At 40.4% G+C, this 18361-nt stretch overlaps 1 protein-coding gene across 1 annotated transcript in view; it reads right to left on the bottom strand.

Annotated features, from left to right (window-relative positions):
* Positions 1-259: 259 nt before the first annotated feature.
* Positions 260-18361, bottom strand: part of Pak2 (p21 (RAC1) activated kinase 2) — a 66832-nt gene continuing 48730 nt past the window's right edge. The window contains exons 9-15 of the mRNA XM_055625044.1: positions 17353-17401; positions 16462-16574; positions 14324-14441; positions 11383-11482; positions 8639-8835; positions 5718-5855; positions 260-4371 (exon numbers count right to left, since the gene is read on the bottom strand). Coding sequence (XP_055481019.1) covers positions 4285-4371; positions 5718-5855; positions 8639-8835; positions 11383-11482; positions 14324-14441; positions 16462-16574; positions 17353-17401 — 802 coding nt within the window. The 3' untranslated portion in view covers positions 260-4284. The remainder of the gene's footprint in view (positions 4372-5717; positions 5856-8638; positions 8836-11382; positions 11483-14323; positions 14442-16461; positions 16575-17352; positions 17402-18361) is intronic.

An 18361-nucleotide genomic window follows, 5' to 3' on the forward strand; every position in this document is an offset into this window, starting at 1 on the left:
GGGAATTGAACTCAGGTCCTCTGAAAGAGCAGCCAGTGCTCTTAACTGTTGAGCCATTTCTCCAGCTCCCCTCCCCCCCCCCCCCTCTTTTCCCCCCAGGACAGATTTCTCTGTGTAGCCTTGGTTGTCCTATAGATCAGGCTGGTCTCTGCCTCCCAGAACACTGGAATTAAAGGTGTGCGCCACCACCACCTGGCTGAAAACCTGTTAAGATTTTTCAATATTTATGTTTTTATGCTATTCTGGTAAAAAGTGGAAATTTAAGAAAAGAAAATGGACATTAACGTTTATTTCTAGCCCTGAAAGAACAAAACAATTCAGTCATCAAATACAGTAGTTAATAGCAAAGTACAGTTAGTTATGTTGGATTAAATTAAAAATAGAAAGCAATATAAAATTTGAGAACAAACAGAAATAGGCTACTTTTACCCAACGTCTAACCTACCAAAACAAGAAAAACAAATTGGTTGGAATTCAGAATATTTTGTTGGAAAGTAGTCACTTTATTTATTTATTTTTGTTTGTTTTTCTTGACACAGAATGAGCATACTTGACAAGGTTACCATATTTTCTTCTGCTCTTTGGGTAGCATAGAGCAGTGACTAAGAAAGCCTTGAGTTCTTTCAAGGCCAGGCCAGTGCTTGAACCTGCTCCCTCACTCTAGTATCATCTAACACAGCCACTTTGCCAGAGTGGTCAATGAACGTACTGAAAGGAGGGGAAAAGTAAGAAATTGTCCTACATACATGCTGTAGAAAAACCATTTAAATATCTATTATAGGAACAGCACTGACAGAAAGACCAATCTGCTTTGTATGGTGCTATGAAATCCTGTTAGAAAAACCAAAAAGAAATATTTAACTAGATTTTAGCAGTATTTTTAAATTTGGTATTTTTAAATGGTATATTACTTTCAAATAGTGGCTAGATCCTTCCTATCTTTAGCGGAGTTAGGGATCAAGCTAGGGGATTTGGGCATAATAAGCAAGTGATTCACCACTGAGCTACACCTCTAGTCCCATTAACCACAGTCTGAAACTACCTTAGAAAAAGTTTAAATGCAGGACATGGTGGTGCACACCTTTAATCCCTTTAATATTTGAGAGGCAGAGGCAGGGGGATCCCCCCCCGTGAGTTCCAGGCCAGCCTCATCTATATGAGTTCTAAACTAGCCAGGCCTATATAGTGAGACCCTGTCTCAAAAAATAAAGAGAAAACAATTCTGAGACTGTGTGTGTATGCCGGAGTGCACATGGAGGTCAGAAGACAACTTGCAGGAATCAGTTTTCTCCTTCCACCATGTTGGTCCTAGGGATCAGGCTCTTGTGGCTAGGCTCAGCAGAAAATGCCCTCACTCACTGCTCTCCATGGCCCTGTAACATTTTGACAATTTACTGATTACAGAGCTCAGGATGGTAACATTTTCATATTCAAAACCAGGTGCAGACTGTTTAAATGCCTGCCCTCTTAATTCTGACCACGGTCTGATAAGGTCTGAAAGCATCTGGCAAGAACACAGTGTATACACATGAGCCCATAAGGAAATACTTCTAGGGAGCTTAAAGCTGCCTGTGGAGGCACAGCATGTCACTAGGTACATTTCAAGCAGCTTAATATTTTATGTGATACACGATTCCTACTTTGTTCCAAGAACTCAACGCATGAAGGCAGAGCTGTGCCAGTCATGGTGTAGTATGCTGCAGTCACGCTACTTTTCACTGTTCTAGGCAGAAGGTGCTCTGTAAACGTAGCAGAAGAACATGAGAAGATACCTTTGGAGCCACCACCAAGCCTGTAAAGGTGATAAATATAAGCAATAAGGCAACAGCTCCTAATGACACTGGAGGACTACTAATGGAGGCTCCAGTGGGGATTCTTACTCTAAGAGATGACAAAAGAGAAGGAATACAGAAGGCAATTATTTAAAAAAATAGGAATCTCACTTCATACAATTGTCTTTCAACAGGATCTCAACATTTTAATTTAAAATTAACTAATAAATCACAATTCTATATTGCTTTAAAGATTATTTTGTTTAAAAACGACACATCTCAAAATTAACCATTACTATTAACTATTACAGGTTAGTTTATCCAGGTCAGGAGAGAATAAACAACAGTGCAGCTCCCTTAACCTCGGAGTCAGGTTTGAATGACAAAGTCCGTCGCCAGCAATGGACATGCAAATAACCATCCAAGAAATTGTAGAGACAAACCCCAAACTGCTTCTGTTGAGGGAAAAAGCCCTTGTGGAGTCACAGCGTAAGGTGGGGATTGGCATGTGTCCCATGTGGTCTCTATGACTTAGGATGGAGTGCCTTCTTGAGCAGTCATGAGACAACCAGTTCCACCATCTAGCTGGTTTTCTACTTTGTCGACAGCAGATGTTTACAAACAATGCTCACATCCAGAACTCAAGAGGCAGCTCAGCTTCCCACCAGAAATAAACCAGTTTGTTTCTGTGATTTAGTTACAATTGTAGGAGGACAAATACAGTCTAGGGGAAAATGAAACCCCACGGAGAACGGGCCATTAAGTGCTCTGTATGTTGAATTCACAGAAAACCTTTCTGTTACCGAAACCTAGCTATTTCTTCTAATCCCCATATCTTAATGGGAACAACAGGAAATAAAATCCCACCCCTTTCCCCAAATACCCCAGAGAGCAAACTTATTCATTCATGATTTGTACTATGCAGAATGGCAAGCATGTGTCGAATTTGTTGAAAGGGGATGGTGGGGATAAACCTGAACCAACCACAGAGATTTCTTTTCTGTGGTTGCAGGAACATAGAATAGACAATAATACCTCCTCCACAGGCAAAACAACAAAGCAACAAGGAGAAGCAGAGAAGAGCAAAGACAGGAGGGGAGAGAGGGCAGCTAACAGCTAACGCTACAGGTCGCAGACCTTTTATTAAATCTTTAAAATAAAAAGTATTACTATCAATGCACACGTTGCAGTTTTCTTTCTCCAGTTTTTTTTAAACAATGAATACCCTACTCATTTGAAAAAACAAAAACTAGAGTACCCAACACCTCAAATGACCCATCAAGTACTTTGCTATTTCATTTCTCACAGTGAAACATTGATAATGGGCTGGAAACACTGTAGATCAGATGAATCTTTAGAGTTTACTGCCGTAAGCTTCACCTCTAAATTATTGACATTTCATTATTACAACTAGCCTAGAACTCACCAAGGTTCAAATCTCACTTGGTTTCTGCTAGTCCCAAATATTTTTTTTCTTTTAAATAGAAAAAAGTCCTTAGCTTTTAAATTCTGAAAATTCATGGTTATTACTTGCCCTAGAGGGTGGAGGGGGTGTATGTGAAATAAGGGGTACGTCAAATAAAAACCGACACCTAGAGCCACAGCATACACAGACGCTCATTTCCAAGGGACAGCAGGGATGGGAGCGCCACCACAGTAACAACGCACAAATCACTTTGGTTCCTAAAGCCAAATCTGAGGAGAAATGGGCAGAAAAGACAAAAGGGTAAGCATGTGTGTCAGTGGGATTTTTTCTCTGTTATCAATGATTTAGTTATAAATATAGATTATTAGTCCTCTTTCTATACATGTAACAAATGTCAAACTCACTACCATGAAATTTCTAAAAGTTGACTCTTTCACATTTGTTAAAAAAGGTAAAAATCACAAACTTTCCCCCTTTCACTTTAAGCTCTGAACTGAAATACTACAATACAACAGCTGTCCTAACTTCTATAAAAAGTTAAAACATGCCAAGCTTCTTTGCCAATAGAAAGAGCTACATAATTTCTATCACATTTATCTTGAATTTAGGCACGAGAAAAACTCAAACAACTCAAAGGGAACGGTTGAGAGAAGGGAACGTTACAAAGAAATGGGTCTGAGGAATGGAAGGCTACAAAGAGATAAGACCAGCAGATGAAATACTCAGAAAAACTCGAATTTGACATTCAAGTATGAAAAATACTCCAAGGGAGACAACGAGCAAGGATCTACTGTAGTAAGAGTCATCAAAACAGTATGCAAAAGTCAAACGCTGTCTGCTGGAAAATGTAAGGCTAGGGATGCAGTCCATGGTTCTTTTTGGACCCTAAAAGCAGGGGCTCATCTCAAAGTCACAACTTTCTTACTGCAATTTTCTCTTGGTCATCTTTAGAAAATAGTAGTTTGCTTTTTGTTTTTCTCCATGTGATGCAGACTGTCTCTTTATACCCCTCAGAGTAACAATTTCATGTATTAAAAGACTTCTTTTAGAAAGCAGGTAAGAGAATATGAGGCCTCAGTGATGATGTTAGCGGTTACTCTTCATTGCTTCTTTAGCTGCCAGGATCAGTGGCGTCAAGCTAGATAATGGTTTGGCCAGTTTCAGGAAGGGATGCTGCCAAATGGAGGGGAGAAAGGAAGCTTAGAAGTTTTACTCATTTAGACACGAAAGCCCACAAATTACCTATGGATCACCACTTAATAAACTCAACATTTACGTTGATTCCTAAAATTCTCACTCAGCACATGACTTCTGCAGCTGCAAGGACAGCTAGTTTGTCTGTGGTATATGAGCTTGTTTCTGTCTACCTTTGATCATTTTTGTGTGTACATGTGGAGGCCAGTCAATGTCAGGAGCTCTCCTTATTTTCTTATATAGTTTCTCAATGAACCTGGTGTCAACTGATTGGGTAGGCTGGTCAACAATCAGTTTCTCGGCACTAGAGTTTATAAACACACATAATGACATTTAACTTAGGTGGCTGCTGGGGATCCAAATTCAAGTCCTCAAGCTTTCCCGCCAGCTCTTTATCAACTGAGACGTCTCCCCAGCCCTGGTTCTGGCTTTTAGAGCTAAAGTCTTACACAACGTAGCCTCAAACGCACCGCAATCTTATTGCCAATATCTAAGAAGTTACTCCCTGACTCGCTCCTCCCCTTCTCCCCCCATCCTGGTCATTGCTTTTTAGTGTCTTGAAACAGTGTTTCTTTATGTGGCCCTGGGTATCCTCAAACTTGGATCTCAAAACTCGGAGATCCTCCCTGAATGCTGGGATTAAAAGCGTGCACCATCATGCCTGGCTCCTTTTTATTCTCTTAAATAAGATTTATTTAATGTGTGACTGTGTGTGTGTGACTGTGTTCTAGGGACTGGAACTTACACATTTAATTTGGTGGCAAGTACTTTTACACAGAGCCATTTAACCAACCCCCAGTAAGTTTTCCTAGCTGCGTAACTTCTACAGATTTAAGGGGCCACAGCCATAGCGCAGAAGGCAGAGTGCTTGCCTCACATGCATAAAGCTCTGGGTTTAGTCCTTAGCATTGCACAGGCAGGAGGCTCAACACCATTCTTTTATCTTCTGGATAGCACTGAACAGTCCCAAGAGTTGATTACAGAAACCTACTACTATGATTAAAAAAAAAAAAAGAAGAAGAAAAAGAAAAAGAAATTAAAAATTCTTTTTTAAGGGCCAAAGAGATGGCTCAGCAGGTAAAGGCACTTGTAAAAGTCTGATGACCCGCATGCCATCCCTAAGACCTACTTTGTGAAAGGAAAGAACAAATTCTTTCAAGTTCCCTCCATGTATGTCTGTATGCACACACATACACACAGAGTTAAAATTTTAAACTGACTTTAGAAAAGCCTGAAACGCAGCAGCTGCTGGACTCTTGGCAAGCGATAGGGAGCCATGAGCACTACGAAGTACATCTTCCCAAAGCTATCTTCACTGCATTTACCTGCAACAGTTCTTTGGCTGAACCTCTTTTCTCCACATCCATTTCCAAACACCGATTTAAGAAATCCCGAAATATTGGGGAAAGTTTTTCTGGATTCTGGAGTTCAGGAGTTCCATTTGTTGCTATCAGGTATAAGGCCTAAAAATAGAACATTTTGGAATATTAAGGTCACTCACAAAATGATAGTGCATCAAGTTCCATACTCTGGCCTCTGTCACCCTGTGCTCTCAGTGGCAGCCCTTTTTGTTCCCACGGACTCAGGGACTAGAGAGGCCAAGGGCTTTCGGCTCCTCAGTGCTCTCTGAGACCTTCACCACCTACCTCCTGACTCGTGCTGTTGACAGCACATGGATCTTCCGTGATTCAATACCAAGGGAGTCTAGGTGAGTCGCCCCACTCCATCACTATAGGTCTTTCACTGTGATCTCAAATGTCATTTCTGTCCTAACCTGTGGCCATTTCAGCAGCCACAAAGAAACATGTCACATTCTGTGACCTCTTGACCTCTTGATCCACGATGCTTCTTCGGCTGTGTGCTTATGAGCACACCCTCCCTTCACCAGGACTAGTAACTGCAGTAACTGATAAACTCCACAGTTCATCTTTTCCACTTGTACCTCAACACCAGCAATTCTGTGGCAACACTGAGTCCCAGATCCCCTGATCCTCCCAGTTTCCATCATTCCCTGCGCGTGTGCGCATGTGTGTGTACAGGTATGTGCACGAGTACAGGCGCAACTTGTGCTTGTTAGAAAAGCACCTTTTAACTGAGCTTCACTAGAGGCTCACGTCACTTCTTTACCTACTTTACTTCACAGTATTCACCTGGCTGAATGTGGTTAAAGTTCTGATCACTCGTTCCCTAAGTCTATGTAGTTAAGTACAGTGATGGAAAAGGCAAAACCACTAAGACAGACATCTGCTTAAACTGGGTATGGAATCCCAGCATTCCAGAGGCAGAGGGACAAGAACAACCTGGTCTGTGCACAGCAAGTTCTAGGCTATGAGCTTCACAGTGCAACCCCCCCCAAGAATTCCCCACCACAAAAAAACCAAAAAACAAAAAACCATCACCCAAAACAACAAACCCCCCCCAAAAACCCACAACCCAAATAGGGTAAAAATACCACTCACTACCTCATATAAGCTTAGTGCTTCCAACAACCACAAAAGATTTCCCTACTCCATTTATTCCTTTTCTTTTGGAGGGGGGGTGTTGTTCAACAAAGGGGTTTTTCTATGTAGCCTGGGCTGTCCAGGAACTCACTCTGTAGACCAGGCTGGCCTCGAACTCAGAGAGATCCACCTCCCTCTGCTTCTGAGTGCTGGGATTAAAGGTGTGGGCTACCATCAACAGACTCCTTTTTGTTCTTCCAGGGCATAATTTCTTTTCTCATGACTAGACTGACATTAAGATCAGTGAACAGAGTACCATTTTCATTGATTGTAGCACAGCAAAGGTCCACACAAGAAAATAACCAACTCCTCTCTCACCCCATCTCTCTCACTTTAAACTTTTAATTATTTTGTTTCACGTGTATGGCTGTTTTGTCTGGGTGTTTCATGTGTAGTGCCTGCCAAGGCCAGAAAAGGATGTTAGATCTCTTGGAACAAGAGTTACAATGGTCGTGAGCTGCCACCCAGGTCCTCTGCAAGAGCAGCCAGTGCTCTAACTGCCGAGCCATCTTTCCAGTCCCTCTTCCTTATCTCTTGAGACCGAATCTTGGCTTTTTAGCTCTGGCTGGCCTGGTGCTCACAACATGGCTTCAAATGTGTAGTTATCCGCCTGCCTCAACCTTTTGGTGCTATATCATAGGCCTGAGCTACTATAAGAAAATTAATAATCTTTTTATTTTCTTTTGTTTTTTCGAGATAGGTTTCTCTGTGTTACCCTCGCTGTCCTGGGCTCACTTTGAACACCATGCTGGCCTTGAACTCACAAAGGCCTGACTGCCTCTGCCTCCCTGAGTGCTGTTAAGGATTAAAAGGCGTGTGTCACTACTCCTGGCAAGGGAAATTTTAAGGAAGAAGCGAGTGGTAGAATATCATCCCTCAGCTGCTGGAATACTCAGTTCAATATATCTTCTGTGTGAATACATGCTTTAACATTACCATCTAGGCATCCTATCTCAAAGACGTAACCTTTCCTTCATCCTTGGAACATGGGGCCAAGGTTCATTGGTGATAGCCTTCTTGCTATCCACAGGGTACCTAAATATGTAGGAAAAGGCACCTAATGGAAGTGGCTCGACTGATAAGAGTGCTTGTTTAGTATGTGTGATGCCATGGGTTTCGTTGTCAGCACCACATAGAACTGGGTGGTAGTGGTACACATTTGCATTTCCAGCACATGGGAGGTAGAGGTAGGAAAATCAGAAATTCAAGGTCATCTTCAGCTATAAGGCACCCATATGTATTGTAACAAAAAAGGGAAAAAATTTTCAACCCCCTACCCAAAGAAACCCTACACATATTTAGAGTACTTCTGTAGAAAGGTGATTACATTTAAATATACAAAACTATATAAGTCATTACCCCAAATCTAAAAACTTTTGAACTATCTACCCTGTAACTCAGAAGCAATATTTAGATACAGAGAAAGCAAGAGATTAGATTTCACCAACCATATTCTAAATTCTTGTATAATGGCTAACATAAGAAAGTGCAAAATGTGTTTTGAACAAAAGTATTTTTTCTTGGGCCCGAGTGATGGCTCCAGGAAGACAAGGCACTTGCTGCCAAGCTTGACAACCTGAGTTAAATCCTAGAACCCTAGAGCAAAAACCTAGAGCAAACAGAAGAAACCATCCCCACAAGTTGTCCTCTGACTGTCACACATTTGTAGTGGCATAACATTTTTTTTTTTTTTAAAGAAGGCAAAGTATTTTCTTACAGGAAAGTTAGTGCTGTATTGGTCTTACCCGTAAAGGATTTTCATTGAGGTATGGAGGTTCTCCTTCAACCATCTCAATAGCCATGATGCCCAGAGACCATATGTCAACTTTGGGGCCATAGGCTTTCCGTGTAACCACCTCTGGTGCCATCCAATACGGCGTTCCAACCATAGTGCTGCGTTTGCTCTGTTCAGGGGTAATCTGGGCACAGAAGCCAAAGTCAGCTACAGGATAAAGCAGAGCAGCAGGGTTAACGGCTTCAAGGGATGCGTCCACCATTCACTTCAGCAGACATGACGCACTGCCACCACCCACCCTCTGCTCTGTGACGTTTCAAAATACAGCAAAGCAGGGTAAGGTTAACATTTGTTGAGGATGTGATTTACAGATAATTTTCACAATTTACTTTTGACAACAACATAATTATCAGGTCTTTTTCTTCTGAATAACTAATTCTATTCTAAAGAGTTAAAATTAAAGGAGGTCTAAAAAGATTACCCAAGGTGAACAATAAAACTAAGTGAAGTGATTAAATCTGGCAAAGTTCAGAACATGGAAACTACGCTCTTCCTTTTTTAGGTTGGTGGGTATTCTTTAATACTTTCTTTCAACATGTATTTTGTGTATGTAGAGTGCATGTGTGAGTTTAGAGGAATATTTTCAAAAGTTCATTTTCTCTCACTGTGTGGGTCATAGGAACTCAAGTCAAGTTGTCAGGCTTGCTAACAAACACCTTTACTAGCTTAACCACCTGGCCAGCAGGAATTTAAATTTAACCAAATCTCAAATCACTATGAATCCAAGTTAGCAGAAGGCCTGGAAAAGACCACACTTAACTGCAAATGCATGTGGAAGGTGCTCCAGCTGCCTCATGTACATCCAAGGAACATGGGGCTTAGTGTAGTGCCTGATGGGAAACTGGCTGGGATGGGAATTTACACTTTCTTTCCTTGTTGTTAAGCCCATTTATCCCCTTATTTTATTGTTTAGATTTTATTCAGAAAGGGTTGGCTTTGAACACAAGATGTAGTCAAGAATGACCTTGAAGGCCAGGCATGGAGGCACATGCCTTTAATCCCAGCAACTGATAAGGAGGCAGAGACAGATGAATCTTTGTGAATTTTAGACTAGACTGGTTTACATATTGAATGCCAGGAGAGTCAGAACCACCTAGTGAGTTAGACACTGTCTCAAAACAAAAACAAAACAACAATAATAACAAAACAAAACCAAAAAAGAATGACCTGGAACTCTTGAGCCTCCTAACTCAACCTTCTGAATGCTAGGATTACAGGTATGTGCTACCATACCTGTCTGACATCTACTGACTCATTTAACCTATTAGCAAGGAGCCTGTAACACTTTGACTTTAATTATACATTTACTATTTATAATAATAGCAAGAAACTGCTTGGTTTGTTTTATGTTGTATCTTGTTTTTAAAAACTTTACTTTCTTTTTTTGGAGATAGGGTTTCACTGTATAGATGAGATTGGCCTTGAAACTCACTGGAACTAAAAGCAAAAAGCCACCACACTGACTTTACTTTTAGTTTGTGAAGATAGGCTCCCATACTATAGTCCTCAAATTAGCTGACCTCAAATTAGCAGCAATCCTGCCTCAGCTTCTTGAGTGTTGGGATTATAGGCACCAACCCGGCAAAATTTTTATCTTTTCATTTCAGTATATTTATCAGTCGAATTCTTAAAACTGAAAGTATCAAATATCAATGTTCTGCTCAACATTTAAGATAGTTCAGTTTTTTTTTTACAATGCTCTAGAACTTGCTTTATACATGTATTCATAATTCTATAAATGAGACTATTAAAAGGATAACTGTTAGGTAAAACAGGTAACTGTTAGGTAAAACAGTATTTATAGTGAAAAAGAGTGTTTATAAGGCAGGAACATCCTATGTAATCTTTAAAAGTTATTTAGTATGTGTGTAGGAGAAAAAGAACACACACACACACACACACACACACACACAGCTTGAGGCCAGATGAAAAACGCAATACTGTCTCAAGCACTCAGCGGGATGCACAGCTTGGTAATGTGGATTTAACCCTCAAGCTGCACCTTGAGAGACAGAAGGCAGGACTGCTGCAGATTCAGGGCCAGCCTAGGCTACACAGCAAGCCCCATATCAAAAGAATTGTAAGCATCTTGACCATTTGATTATCAAATAACATTTTAGAAAATGCAGCTGAACAAGGAGGGTGGAGGTGGGAAGCAGGCCCTTTTAGCAGATCTGATTTAAATAAAGCTTTTGGTTTCTTGATTCAAGATAATGTTTTAAATAAGTCTTGCTGAGTCCTCTAGAGGATATAGCTGGCACTGTGTGATTATGGCTCCAGAGGAAAAAACTGTCTGACAGATAAGATCTCAGAAAAAGGACATTTTCCTCCATGTTACCACTGAGGTTACAGTCTTCCTCTGATTAGACCATCGCCACAAAATTCTAAGAGGGTGAAGGGGCCAGCTGAGAAAAATACCCCAAACAATTAGACACACAGTCATGAGTCTCCTATAAATGGACTCAGCAGCAAGGTAGCTCAGACACTGCTCCTCTGCATATTACTTTTACTTTAATTTCCAAAAATAATTCCCGATATTAGTATTTTCCTTATTGTACATCTGCAAAAACATACAAGCTCAAAATAAAGCAGTAACAGATTTGCTGCCCAGTTCATATGCGCATTTAACAAGTGACCCACCCTTCACACAGCCAATTAGCTTTATTAATAAAACATCATTTCACTACTACTCACTAAGTTTAACCGAGCCTTCCATTCCCAAAAGCACGTTGTCACTTTTGATGTCTCTGTGGATCACTTGATTGGCATGTAAAAACTCCAACGCCTGTAAACACTGAACAGAGAACACACCTATCAATGAAGCAGCCCCAAGTCTAAGAGGTCACACAGCTGCAACGGCCGGAGTAGTGCTGTCTGGTAGACCCTCAAAGATTTACCATTTGTAGAGTAAAAATATCTTCTCATTTGCAAAGTCAAGAAAAACAAACAACTCTGGCTGGGCATGATGCAACATGCCTGTGATCTCAGCACTGGGAGGCTGAGGAAGGATAATGGAGAGCTCCAGGAAAGCCCAAGTTGCCCAAAGCAACACTGTTTTGTTTTGTTAAATATATATGGAGCCCTGCAGCACCACACACCTTTGAGTCCAGCACTCAGGAGGCAAGAGGAAGGAGCATTTTTTATGAGGCCAGCCAGAGCTACATAGTGAGACCTTGGCACACAAACACAAAGAATGAATTTCTAATTATTCTCACTAGGGCTGGTGGAGGGCTCAGTGGCACAGTACCAGCAAGCATGAACAAAAACAAAAACTAAATACAGAACCCTCAGTATAAAAGAGTAACTTCCAACTGAGTGTGGTGGTGCACGCCTGAAGAGAGGCAAGGCAGCAAATCCCAGCACTCAAGGAGGCAGAGGCAGGCGAATCCATGTGAGTTAAAGGCCAGCCTGGTCTACAAAGGCAGTCCAGGTCAGCCAAGGCTACAAAGAAAGCCTGACTTGAAGAAAAGAAAAAAACAAACCAAAAACAAACAAACAAACAAAAAAAACAAAAAAAAGTAACTTCCCCCTCATGCCTTGAGTAAAAAAGACTAAGTTTCTCCCTTCTTTAAATACAGAGGACCTGTGTTCACAGTGGCTCCAACTGTAACTCCAGTCCAAGGGGATCCAATGTCCTTCTCTGGCCTCTTAAGATACTACATGCACACAGTACACAAACATACATGCTAATAAAACACCCATCAACACAAAATTATACTAAAATCTCAACAAACCAAAACTTTGTTTGGTTCAGTGCCCTGAAATACAAGCGGAGACTGTAAATTGTAAACCTGAGAAAGGTTAGTTGTATTTTTTAAAATTATTGCCATCAGAGTGGAACAAAATCTGTACATCATTTATAACTAAAAAAAATCTTATTCCAAATATTCAACTATTCATTTAAGGGGGAAAATAGGTCTATCTCAGTATACCCAATCAGGTTCTTGGGAAAGATAAAGTGTAGGAAAATACTTACACAAATTTAAAATTTGTAACAGTTCTAAAATGCTGGCATATTAAAAAAAAAAAAAAGTGAATAGATTACAGAACTTCTAAGAACCAACTGTTAGATCAATTGAGAACTTCTGAAAAACAAAACAAAATAGCAACTAAACAAATTCTTACTTTTTATCCAGCTTTTAAGTGACTAAGATAAACACGCTCTTAAGGGGATGTCTGCTATTTGGAACTATTAAAGAGCTTAGTTCAAGGAGTGCTGGCCTGGGATAATAGAGGAAGTCCTGCGTAACACTAGGCATAGTGGTGCATGCCTGCAATCCCAGCACTCAGGAGGTAGAGGTAGGAGGATCACAACAAGATGGTCCTCCCTTTGAGGCCAGCCTGGACTACATGAGGCCCTATCTTAACGCAGCAGTCAATAGTTTCTAAGATTCATGTTTTACACATTTTTAATAAAAGCTGAAGAGGAAAGACCTCACATTTGCATTACTGTAGACTTGCTAAGAGCTAAAGCCAAATCACAGAAAGCACATCTAGCCCTGTGAACTCAGCACTTCTTAGTTTCTAAGATCAACTGCGGTCCTATGACCTTTTTCAAGTATGTTCTTTGAAACAATGACTTCTATAATAGAACAAAGCAGAACCAGTTTCTATAGCAATAAGCAAGTTACTAAGCCAAGTTTTAGCTGTGGAAAAGATAGAGAAAAGGAGCACTTACTTGTTTTTTGGTCTACATTTAGCATACTAGCAAAATTCAACTGGCTTAAGCAATCACTAGTCCAGACATTTTTTTAAAAAAAGATTTATTTATTATGTATACACAAGATCTCTTTATGCAACAGATCTTCTTATAGATGGTCGTGCGCCACCATGTGGTTGCTGAGAATCGAACTCAGGAACTTTGGAACAACATCCAGTGCTCTTAACCTCTGAGCCATCTCTCCAGCCCCTAATCCAGACATTTATTTGTAAATATGAAGTGCAGGCCAGTGAGGTCAGCAGAATGGGCTTCCTACTGCCATGCCTAGACATTTGAATTCAGACTTCCACATGTTGTCCTGTGACTTCCATATATGCGTCACAGTGTGTATATGACCACATATATGTGTACATATACAAGTAAAAGTATAATAAAAAAATTAAAAATCTAAGAAAATCACTAGTTTCTTTACTTCGGTGGTCTTTATTAAAGCCAAGGGCAATGCAGATACTGAAGCAAATACCTTTCGTTCATCACATTGATTTCAGTTTCCACTACTGAATTATACATTTTTAATGCTATCACATTTTACTTTGGAAAGTGTTCTATGTGGATGATATAAACCTTTCTCGCTGCTAAAGTCTGCCTGTGACTTCTATACCTCATAGGACCATGTCTTGTTCCCAAATTATCTTCCACAGGAAGGAAACTAAAGTTCTTTTTTTGTTTTCACTGGAGGCAGTGTCTCACTATGAAGTCCTGGATAGCCTCAAATTTATAAAAAGCCCCCTATGCACCTCCATGCCCAGCAGGACTGAAGCTCTTATCTGTTGAAATGATAAGAGGAAAAACTTAAAAAAAAAAAAAAAGCATACAAGAAGTATATAGAGAGCAATTCTCTGACATAAAAAAACGTATTTTTCACCTTTGCTAAAGCACACATTGCCTCAGCGACCAAATGGCAGGCGGACTCACCTCTCTGCAGACAGCTGCAATCTGTGCTTCATCCATGCACGTTTCTGTTACAACATCAGTGAGTGACCCCCCAGCAAGGTACTCCATGACCACAAACAACTCATCTCCTACCAAGTAACTGAAAAAGAACATCAAAATACACATGGCTTCTAATTTCTCTAAGAGCATGGCTCCCTGCAGTGAGGAATTAAAATGCCCCGCACAATGACAACACAAACAAAGAGCCCACAGTTTGAGGATGTCCTGAACCGGGAGTGGCAGTGCACACCTTTAACCCTGGCGCTGCCTCAGCAGAGGCAGATCTCTGAGTCTGAGGCCAGCTGGGCCTACACAGTGAACACCTGAACACGCAGAGCTATATGGTGAGGCCCTGGTGGGAAAAAAACAAAACAAACAAGAAAGTAGATGTCCTCAGCTGGGTGAGGACAATGCCAGCACTCAGGAAGCAGATATGAAGATCAATGTGAACTCCAGGCCAGCAGGCAAGAGCAAGACACTGTCTGAAACAAAACAAAACCAAGCCAGAAAAAAAAAATTTTTTTTTCATTTTAAAGTTATAGTTTGCCCACATTGTTTGAGTATATACATAAGTTATTGCAATTAGAATGATTCAATATAGGGGCTGGAGAGAAGACTTCAGAGCACTGTCTGCTCTTCCAGAGAACCTCAGTTCAATTCCCAGCAACCACATGGTAGCTCACAATCATCTATAAGAGGATCTGATGTCCTCTTCTGATGTACAAATGAATGTGAAGACAGAGCATTTATACACATAAAATACCTAAATAAATACCCAAATAAACAAATAAATAAATAAATGATTAAAAAAAAAAAGATTCAACGTAGGAATTATTTCACTGGGGCAAGCTAGGCATGGTAGCCACTGAGGTAAGAAATTTCAAGTCTAAAAACTCTGCCTCCAAAAATAAAACAAAACAAAAAAGAAGTGTGTGTGTGTGAGTGTGTGTGAGTGTGTGTGTGTGTGTGTGTGTGTGTGTGTGTGTGTGTGTGTGAGACGGGGGGTGGGGAGGCAAACAAAGTGGGAGGCTTGGAAAGGTTAAGGAACGCATGCAAGGTGTCACACAGACAGAAACTGACAAGAGCAACATCTAAAGCTAAGCAAACAACGACCCCAAGTCTAGGTTCCGTCTAAACTTCATGCTGTGCTGATGTGAAACATACTTTACTTAAATTAACTTCTGTGTATGGGTGTTTTGCCTGTACATATGTCTGCGCACCAATGTATACCCCTAGAGGAAAGCAGAGGGTACTGCGTCCTCAAGGACTAGGGACAGAGTTGTGAGCAGCCCCGTGGGTGCTCAGAATTGAACCCAGGTACTCTATAAAAGTAGCTCTTTCCCTGTGAAATTATATAATTTTTGGGTTTTTCTTTTCTCTTTTTCTTTCTTTTTTTATTGGTTTTTTGAGACCATGCCAGGCTGAAAATTATATTTTAAAAAGGCAAGAAAATGGGTGGCTGGAGACATAGTTCAGTGTTTAGGGAATTTACTGCCTTTCCAGAGGATCTGAGTTTGGTTCCCAGCACCCACACTGGGAGGCTCAAAAACACTTGTAACTCCAGTTCTAGCATTCTGACACTCTTCTGGCCTCTACAGGCATTGTCATGCCAAGCAGGCACACACATACACAGAAGTTAAAAAAAAAAAAATCTTGAAAGGGGAAAGGGGCCAGGTGTGGTGGCCCATGTCTGTAGCACTTGGGGAGGCAGAGGCAGGTGGACCTCTGTGATTTGAGGCCAGCCTGGTCTATAAAGGGAGTCTAGGACAACCAGGGCCACACAGAGAAACCCTGTCTCCAAACAACAAAGTCAACTGCAATCTATACAATTTTATATTCTGCTTTTTATTTGTTGTTTAACATAATATCTAAGCTCAGAATCTTGAATAGCAACCTGAGATGGAAACGTGTAAACATTCGCAGGTGAGATCCTTGCAGAAAAGGACCTACACTGCAGTGTGCTGTTTTCACTTCTTCCCCCTCATCCTTTTGGCTTACGTTTCAGCATTGACATTTTAATCTAAAGTGATCTTCCTGTCTCAGCCTTCCAATGCTGAGAAGACAGTTATGATTCATCACTCCTGAGTTGATCTCCATTTAAAGAAAATATTTATATTTACCTGTCCAAGAAGTTAACTATGTTGGGATTCTTTAACTCTTTCATCACCAGAATTTCATTAATGATTAATTCCTTCTTTGGTTGTTTCTGTAAATTAATCTGCTTGATAGCAACCTGTAATAGAAACAAATATGAACTATCAAAACAGCATTCCTAATTCTCTTACAAAGTTATAAGCACTAATTAGTTAAGCCAATTTTAATATGTATACCCCACACACTGAGAATGTAACTTACCTATACATGTTTTTACATGTGTACAGCCTATGCACAGGGTTTTGTGATACAGATTCTAAATTATGTTTGAATTGGTAGTTAAAACATTTTTAAATGACATTTTGTCTGTCTTACATGCGTGGGTGTGCATGTGCCATGGTTGCACATGCTGAGACAGAGGGAATGAACTCAGGTTGGTGAGTGCCTTTTCCTACTGAGCCATCTCACTGACCCTAGATATTTCTAGACATTTACTAACCAACCTAAGGTCGATCTACAAAAGAAATTAATTCTTGAAATTCTAAACTGATAAATATTTAAAAATATTCCCTTATCCATGATACTAAACATATTCATTTTTGTACCCTAACATGGTAACTGTTGTTGACTCAACAGATCAATCCTTACAATGCACCTAAGACTAGGGAGACACTCTTCCCATCCCAAACCCTCTGGTAGCGGCCTGTACTTAAAATGCAGTGCTGGGAAGTTCACACAGGCAGACCCACTGGTTTCTTGGTTGGCCAGCCTCATTTATTTGGTGAAGACAGCCTCTGGTTATTGCATATTCATGAGCACATGTAAGCATGCATATCCCATGTGCACATAACACAGTTCCATTCATTATCCCTTCTCCCTACACAAAGAGCTAACATGCAGACTTGAACAGTAGCTACCTCTTGCCCCAAAGCCACATCAGTTGCAGTAAAAACTGTTCCAGAAGCCCTGTAGGAAAAAAAAAAACGAATGAAATTTAAGTTCTTAAGTTACATCATTTACACAATTCAAATACTCTGAACAACTGAAAAAGATTTAACAACTTAAGACTCAAGACTTCTAAAACAAAAAAGAAGGAAAACGAAGATGCAATCTTTATAGCCAAAACTTACATATTAAATATTTCAGGCCTATAATAATATAAGGAAAAAAAAGAAGAGCACACACTCATAAATCTACTTCTATGATTAAGAAACAAGTGGCAGGGCAGTGGTGGTGTCTGTAGGACTATGTAAACGAAGACCCTACAAACACACACACACACACACACACACACACACACACACACACACCACCAAGCCAAACCAACAAACAAACAAAAGCTAAACAAAGAACCCACCCATTCCCCAAAACCAAAAGTAAGGTAGGGTGTACATGTCTATGCAGCTCTGCTTGGGAGCTGAAGGCAGGAGGGTGATGCTGGCTCAATGCTAGTTTGGGCTTCAGAGAAACTGTCTCATGAAAAGCAAAACTCAAACCAAACAATGAACCATGTCAGACTTAAAGGCGCCTCTACTCTCTGTAAAAGGACCCTCTGGCCTGTATGCCGTGTATATCCTGGGTTTGATGTGTACCGTTCCTAGGCATTTCTCTGAACTTCTAATCACAAAAGGACATAGATATGTTTTTCAAGAAAATTTACAAAGTTTTGTTTCATGAGTTTCTTTGTAATTTCAATACTGGATTTATGATTGTCATTCATGCACATAAGAATTATTCTTGTTCATTCATTGTTATTATTTACTATGAAACGTCTCTATTATTATGCAAAAGCACAAAGGTAAAAAAAGGCTGAAGATGTAGCTCAGTAGTAGAGCTTTTGCCTAGATGCACAAGGCTCTAGGTTCAGTACCCAACACACACACACACACACACACACACACACACACACACACACACACACACACA

Source organism: Psammomys obesus, unplaced genomic scaffold (assembly GCF_907164565.1).
Source record: "Psammomys obesus unplaced genomic scaffold, mPsaObe1.curated_primary_1811, whole genome shotgun sequence".
Taxonomy (NCBI): Eukaryota; Metazoa; Chordata; class Mammalia; order Rodentia; family Muridae; genus Psammomys; species Psammomys obesus.